This window comes from Aplysia californica, unplaced genomic scaffold, assembly GCF_000002075.1.
Source record: "Aplysia californica isolate F4 #8 unplaced genomic scaffold, AplCal3.0 scaffold00687, whole genome shotgun sequence".
NCBI classification, from domain to species: Eukaryota; Metazoa; Mollusca; class Gastropoda; order Aplysiida; family Aplysiidae; genus Aplysia; species Aplysia californica.
Window position 1 is genome coordinate 277,018 of NW_004797957.1, and position 8,001 is coordinate 285,018.

Here is an 8,001-nt window from a genome sequence, read left to right on the forward strand (position 1 = left end):
TATATATATATATCTACCTTAGAATTACAAAGTTCTATGGGATATTTTTTGCCGTTTTGAGCTACAAAGACCACGAGGTCAGAAAACTCATGTTCTGTCCACTCTATCACAATCGTAAAACTATTCCAAGTGGCCATCGAGATATTCCAAGAATTGTATTCCAAAAAGCTAGACATGAGAAAAGCACAGTTTGTTCAGGTCAAAATTCTCCTGACTAGGTATTGAGCAGATAGATTGATCTCCCTCTCTGGCCGCCACTTACTTCATGTCTCCAGCCTCGGAGAGCTCCGATCACGTCGTCTTTCCTCAGCTTCTCAAGGACGTCGTTGACAGCCTTGGTCCGCTCTGCGGGAGTCGTGAGATTGGACGAGATGTGAACTCCAGACTTCAAGTCTCCCGTCTTTGTACCTTGGGCGTCAACTTTGGTAAAAACTTGATCAAAAGCCTGAAGGTGTTGCCAGAAGTCTGGTCTGATGAGCCCTACTTGCTTGTTGCTGATGTAGAAAGGAAGGCAGCCTCTTCGTAACGCATCTGTGGAATCAACAAAGTTGACAAGATGGCTTTACAACAAACAAACAAAATGTGCGTTATAATAAAGATCCTAGGAAGTCATTTCATAAGACAATCAAAGCATGAAATAGTCAACAGTTCACTACAACTCTATCCACTCTTTCAAAAAAAATGAGTCACGACATGGTGGAATCAGAAGGCGCTCGTCAATTCATGGGCATGTGGAATTATTGGTACAGTGGAACTCGGATTCAACGAGAACTCGGATTCAACGAGATGAGATAGATTCCCCGTTTTTCTTCTTCTTTAAAATCAATAAAAATAACTGGGATTCAACGAGCACTTAAATCAGCGAGCTGGGATTCAACGAGGTCGCTGCCAGGGTGAACAGCCCCCGAAGACGTGGCCTCGCTCATTTATCTCCCAGAACGAACTTTATCTATTCCCGGAAACCTTCCATTGCACCTGCATCGTGAACCATTATTCACTTAGCCGATTGCAGGCGACCTATCAGCCGCCTTCTTTCATACCAACACATGCTTTGTTGGCTCGCGCACGAGTCTACTCTGGCGTGTGTCGGGGTCGGATGGGCGGCCTGCAAACGTGTGGCTGTTTGTGCGTGTCTGGGAGGGGGGGGGCACCAGCGGTCCGGGCGTTGAACGTCGCAGATACAAACGTGTCACAGTCTTTCTTTCCCCCTCGGCAACTGATCATAATTACAATGATAAGCTAGTCTTGACATAGATCTACGTAATGAATTGTGCGCTGCTCTATGGAATCAAAAGTTGCCGTATGCTAGGCTCTACACAGCAACACAAGTTTTTGACAAACAATCGAGATGACACAGGCGTGTGTGTATTTGAACGAACCGGTATATTTTTTTTTACACAGCTCATACTATGCAGGCATTTCAGGCACTACTTGTGACTTCTCTTTATACATTACTTGCTCAGTGCCTGTAATTATCTACACAAAACCTAGTGTTTGCTATAACGAACACTCGGATTCAACGAGATTTTAGGTCAGGCCCGGTGACCTCGTTGAATCCAAGTTCCACTGTAATATCATCTGAAAGCTAATTTATTTTCTTTGCTTCCAATGATATAAATATTCATTTATCTTGACTAGAAAGTGAAGACAACAAAATGTGCCCGTGCCCGCAGGCTGTGCGAGTCATGAGTGTTTGTGAGTGTGTTTGTTTGTGTGTGTGTGTGTGTGTGTGTGTGTGTGTGTGTGTGTGTGTGTGTACGTTTAGCACGGTCAAAACATTTCACAACACGATAGCTGGCTTCGTGCAAGTGGCGCTAACACGCTTACTGTAGCAAGGTGCGGCCCGCTGGTGGCTGGTATGTGGCGCTTCCACGATTAGCGCCCAGTAATTGTTACCGTGAACTTATTGCAATGTTGCTTTTTTGTTGTGGTTGTTTGTTGCTTTTAATTGTTGTGTTTAATGATTGTTTTTAATGATTGTTTTTAATGATTGTTTTTAATGATTGTTTTTAATATAGCGGAAATATATTTTAAAATCCACAAAAACATCGACTAATCTTTCAGGACTGTTAGTGTTACAGCAATGTTTTTTATTCAGAAAATACAGATAATGGCCATGGTATTATCTTAGTTGAAGCAGAATGAGTCTTGTTGCTACTTTGATGTCTTAAAGATGTATTTTCCCAAAACTTTCTTAGTCTCTGGCATTATCACCACCAGTTGATGAACTTACTTTAATACTGATAATTTCAACCAGTCAGCAGCAACAACACCCCCCGAAAAGTGTTATGTCTTCTCCACTTTCTTTCTTCCTATTAGAATAGCTTTATCCCATGAAACAACAACGTTAAGTAGCCTATTGCATTAATTATATCTCAGATCTCTATACATTGTGAGTCCACGCATTGGCTTGTTGCCAGAATTCATTGCAACTCTGAGGTAAATAAAACTATGATCCCACCATTACCACTGTAGTCTCCCCATCCATTTCAGCTATTTTAATCCGTCACAAAAGAAGTAGTAGTAGTAGTAGTAGTAGTAGTAGTAGTAGTAGTAGTAGTAGTAGTAGTAGTAGTAGTAGTAGTGGTAGTAGTAGTAGTAGTAGTAGTAGTAGTAGTAGTAGTAGTAGTAGTAGTAGTAGTAGTGGTAGTGGTAGTGGTAGTAGTAGTAGTAGTAGTAGTAGTAGTAGTAGTAGTAAGTAGTAGTAGTAGTAGTAGTAGTAGTAGTAGTAGTAGTAGTAGTAGTAGTAGTAGTAGTAGAAGCAGCAGCAGCAGCAGCAGCAGCAGCAGCAGCAGCAGCAGCAGCAGTAGTAGTAGTAGTTTCATCATTGTCCAACATCATGATCCTTGTTAACACCATTTACACAACCTCAACTACTGCTTGTTGACGCAAAAATACTCTAATAATGTTATTCTTTGCAGATTAACAAAGACCACTATTTACAATAGATGTTCAGTAAACCTATTATGTTTTTTTCTCCAACAGAAGATGTATCCTCTCAGTCGAGCTGTGAAGATGGTGTGCCTTTCAAAGGCGAGAGTAGCTTATACGCCACCTCGTCCTTCTGAACTTCTGCAGAGGGTTAGAAGTTCAACACCCATCCCATCTGATGAGACAGAACCAGGTGACAGCACTTTGAATGACACTTCTTTTTCTGAACGTGTTGTCTTTAATGGTGCAGATAATGTATTGATAAACCAGACTGTTAATAAAAGCAGGTAGAATTGTTATTGGCCTTCAGTAAAAGACAACATCCTCAAACATGGGAGTATGGCTGCAAACCCTTGGCTCTTTATCTAATGATCTCGCCTTATTAGATGGGGCAGCTACTGTTCAAGAACCAGTGCAGGCTGTAGATGGTACTATCCCACAAGAGGTAGATGAAAACACAGACATTATGGATTTGGATAAGCAAGGGTGCAATGACACAAGTTGTGGACAACAATTTGAATGGGAATCAGCCGATCACTTTATTGAAGAAGACGAAGAGGAAAACTTTGAAACGGAAAGAACCTTTGAAGGAGACACATGTACGTGCAGACCAATAGCTGAGCACCAAGACGCGACAGGGTCACGCCGTCAATCCAAAGATGTCGATGGGCAAACAGACAGGGCAGTGGTAGAGCAACCACTCCGTTCTTCCTCATCAAATACTGATCATTCATTGCTGGATGCAGTTGTCAGGGATACTGATCATTCATTGCTGGATGCAGTTGTCAGGGATACTGATCATTCATTGCTGGATGCAGTTGTCAGGGATACTGATCATTCATTGCTGGATGCAGTTGTCAGGGATACTGATCATTCATTGCTGGATGCAGTTGTCAGGGATACTGATCATTCATTGCTGGATGCAGTTGTCAGGGATAAAAAAATCAGTGGAGGCTGTGGGTGATATTACCGACAGCATACCACAAGAACTGAAAGAACCTGCTCACATTATGGACTTGGATGATAGAGACAACCAGGACACAAGTGATTCCAACGCTGTAGATGAAAAAGTCATCGGAGACGTGGCTGGAGAACGGCACGTTCATGGACGCTCTTATAATGTAAACAACACTGTAGCTCAAGAAAAGGCAGATGAGATCACCCCAAGGTAAAACAAAATGAAGGTGGCTAAAGACAATTGGAAGAAAAATATCAACAAACATAAAAGAGGTAAAGGGGAGGCCTATTTAGGAAGAAAATATGAGAAAGGTGGCTCAAAATACACTTTTTCTGAGAAGCCAACAAAGCTGTTAGGAGAAAGATGCAACTGCAAGACTGCTGGGGTTAAATGCAGTGATGTAACCAATGAAACCAGACAGAACATATACAAAGAGGCGTGGGCAATGCCTTGGCCTCAAAGAAATGCTCTGGTGAAATCGTTGTTTCACAAGGTTCCCGTTGGTAGACATCGTGAGGAGCAATCAGACTCCAGTAGGAGTAACACCTTGAGGTATCATCGCAATGTTGGAAGTGGACTAGTTCCAGTATGCAAAAAGATGTTCCCTAATACCACTGGGATTACTCATCTCACGATTAGAGCTCAAGTTTGTTAAGCTCACAACACAGAAACCCAGCAGCAGCCCAAAACTCAGGAATGGCAATAAGTCCCATTATTGCCGGAAATCCTTTTCAAAACTCTATATCGAGCCGATGTTGAACAGCAAGGCAGAGGTGCACCAAGAGTATAAAAGATGGTGTGCAGAGAAGCAGATAACACCATCATCTAGGCAGGTCTTTGTCCACCAGTTTGAATCTGGCAGTTACGCCCCTTTTCAGCAGAGAAAAGACCAGTGTGATCTGTGCGTCTCCTGCAGTGAAGGTGATGTGGACGAGGAAGCGTATGTCCTGCATCGGCAGAGAAAGGAGCAGACACAAAAGTCTAAAGGAGATAATAATAATTATTATTGCATTGATATAACGAATATCCATGCTCCAGAGCATGCTCTATGCGCTTTACAACTATTATTACCCAAGCTAACCCTCTAAGAGCACTCAGAAACTTCCGTGGAAGCATACAGTGCAAGCTGCGGATTTCACAAGCTCAAACTCTATCAAACTGACAAGATCGTTCACTGTCTATAGCCGGGTACCCATTTCCACCTGGGTGCGGGCCCCTGACGGGATTCGAACCCACGACCTTACGGTTGCGAGTCCGAGAGCCTAACCACTTGGCCACCTACGAGATGACAAACAGAGGGCACTCGCAAGTAAAGCCACAGTAAAAATGCTGACAATGGATCTGCAATCAGTCCTAGGCATCCGCACTTTACTACAAGACGAAGCTTTGTGTACAAAACTACACAAATTACGATGCCACTACAAAGGAAGTCACCTGCTATGTGTGACATGAGGATGGAGAAGGTCTAAAAGCTAATGAATTTGCCTCATGTCTCTGCCACCATCTCAGCCAGGACCAAACATTTTTTGGACGGCTGCCCATGCCAAAATGCATGTAGAGACGTCACACTGTCTAAGGCAATAACTTTCACTGCGCAAAGAAACAACATCAAAGTAACTCTCAAGTTCCTAGGGAAAGGGCATACCCAGATGGAAGTAGATAGCGTGCCTCACACCATTGAGGGAAAATTGAAAACTATGTCAATATATTGTCCGTCTGACTAGGTCAGGTACGTGACAGAGGCGACTCACGCCTTCTTTAAGGATTACACAGATGTTTGCCCCTTGAAAAGCATTTGGCCCAGAAAGAAAGCAGGCGAACCCCAAGTTGTAGACACCGGATGTCTTCAGTACACACCGGATGGCCGGATCAGCTACAAGCTTGACCACGACGCAGAGTGGCAAGAGCTTACTGTGAGAGGAAACTCTACTCTCATAGAGAATGACCCAAAACGCCTACTGACAAACAAAAGGAAGATTTCAGCCTCCAAGTACAAAAACCTCCGAGAGCTGAAACATTCCTCAGGATATCCCTGCTATTTATGATGCCTTGCTTCACGAATAATGCTTTGCAATAGGACTTTCACATCATTTTTTTTTTACAAAAAGTCCTTTTTGTGGTACATATGACTAATTAGCCACTATCACTAATTGATTGTTTTCTTGGTACTGCATTCTTTTTATATTTGACTATGGATTTCATTTTGCAACTATCTGTAATTTAATTTTAAGGAATGTCATTAGCCATGAAAACCCTTTGACATTTTAGTTATTCACGTTATTACGAATTGACTTATTCTTTCTTAATACATTTGCAATTACTCTTAGTCGTTTACTTTAAATCAGTGTCCTTTTCATCATGTTTACTGTTAAAATAATGTTGCATTTTTCTGCTTTCTTCCTTCACCCTTTAAATTCATGAAGTTAGTTGCATTGATGTATGTGCGACACTCTATAAACCACCAGATGTATGTTTCCAATATTTTAAACATTTTCCATAAACATGGTTGTAATAATTTCACAATAGAATTTCACAGGAAAAACGTGAGATTTTGTTTGTTTCTTTTCAAATCATTTCACGTGTTTGTCTGCACTTGATTCCACCAACATTTTATCATTATATTTGGCACATAACTCTTCTGTGGGCCGACGACGCTAAAATGGTATCAAAACTCTACAAGAGACCATTATATCCACTGGTAAACCTGAGAACGAGAAACCGTCAAGCGCCAAGTTGACCACACAGTGTTGCGGGAGATAAACGTGCAAGCCTCAAACCGTGTAAGCGCCGGTTACATTTGCTCTTAAGCATGCTGGACGCTAACCGTTTCTGGCGCTAAGCGCGCAACTGCGGACAAATTTGTATGCGCTAATCGTGCATACGCCTTAATTAATTAGTTTTTTAAACTATCGACTCGAATTTATGTTGACACTATCAGTCAGTATAAAAATATAAACATTTCAGCAATAATCATTAATTGGTAGATAGTAAGAGAATTTTTAAAAGTTTTTTTTTCGTTTTTCTCAAAATGAATTCTCGTGCACTTACACGGTTAGAGTCGGACATCGACGATATATATATATCTAGGCCATGAAGCAACAATTCCTCCCCACGTTTTCCTTTACCTTCCACAGACACTTTGTTGAGTTTCGTCAACAGCTGCACAATTGCCTGAGACGATTTGTTCTCCATGGTACAAGCCTCAGTGTCTTGTCACTAGTACAGCCTCTCACTGTCTCATATGTGTCTCACTGTCTTGTCTGTGTCTCACTGTCTTGTCTGTGTCTCACTGTCTTGTCTGTGTCTCACTGTCTTCTCTTGTCTGTGTCTCACTGTCTTCTCTTGTCTGTGTCTCAGTGTCTGTGTCTCAGTGTCTGTGTCTCAGCTTCTGTGTCTCAGTGCCTTGCCTGTGAACAGTGAGAGCAGAGCCTCTCAGTGACCCTTGGGGAAAACCTGCGAGAAATTGTGCAGAGAAGAATCATCAAAAATATTCAATTTAAAAAAAACGGAAAAAAAGAAAACAGACACAAGGAACACTAGTCATTTAAATCTATCCCCATGCATACAAATTTATGATACGTCAGGATCTTTTGATAGCCATATAAATTGAAACCAAAATGCACAAAATTGAAAAGGATTAATCCGAGGGGTGGGGTGGGGTCGATAAAATATGATTGCAGAGTGGCAGGGCTTCACATTGTTCCTCCTTCATTCACTCAGTTTTTCTTCCTTTGAAGAGGGGTGGGACAGAAGGAAAGGGATCAGGGGGTGGAATACAAGCTCCCCTCTCTAGCAAAGCGTAGCAGAAGCCTTTATATTTATCTATATATAATATGATCTATCAGCTAGCACTGAAGTCCACAGTGATTGAAACACTTCTTCTAGAGTAGATCCACACAGAGGCCCATCATGAATCATAGGAGAATTGAGAGCAAATTCGCTCATGTTAACAAAAGTGCTGCTGTCAGAGGCAATCTGTCCATAAATAGTCTATCTATAGACTCTAGAGTCTAGGCCCTATCTGTCCATAAATAGTCTATCTATAGACTCTAGAGTCTAGGCCCTATCTGTCCATAAATAGTCTATCTATAGACTCTAGAGTCTAGGCCCTA

At 41.9% G+C, this 8,001-nt stretch overlaps 1 protein-coding gene across 1 annotated transcript in view; it reads right to left on the reverse strand.

Moving 5' to 3' along the window:
* The window catches only part of LOC101852726 (nudix hydrolase 20, chloroplastic), a gene marked incomplete at its 3' end in the record, with an annotated part of 9,109 nt that extends 1,915 nt beyond the window's left edge, over positions 1 to 7,194 (reverse strand). The window contains 2 exon segments of the mRNA XM_013088113.2: positions 263 to 531; positions 7,015 to 7,194. Coding sequence (XP_012943567.1) covers positions 263 to 531; positions 7,015 to 7,081 — 336 coding nt within the window.
* Between the last annotated feature and the right edge of the window lie 807 nt (positions 7,195 to 8,001).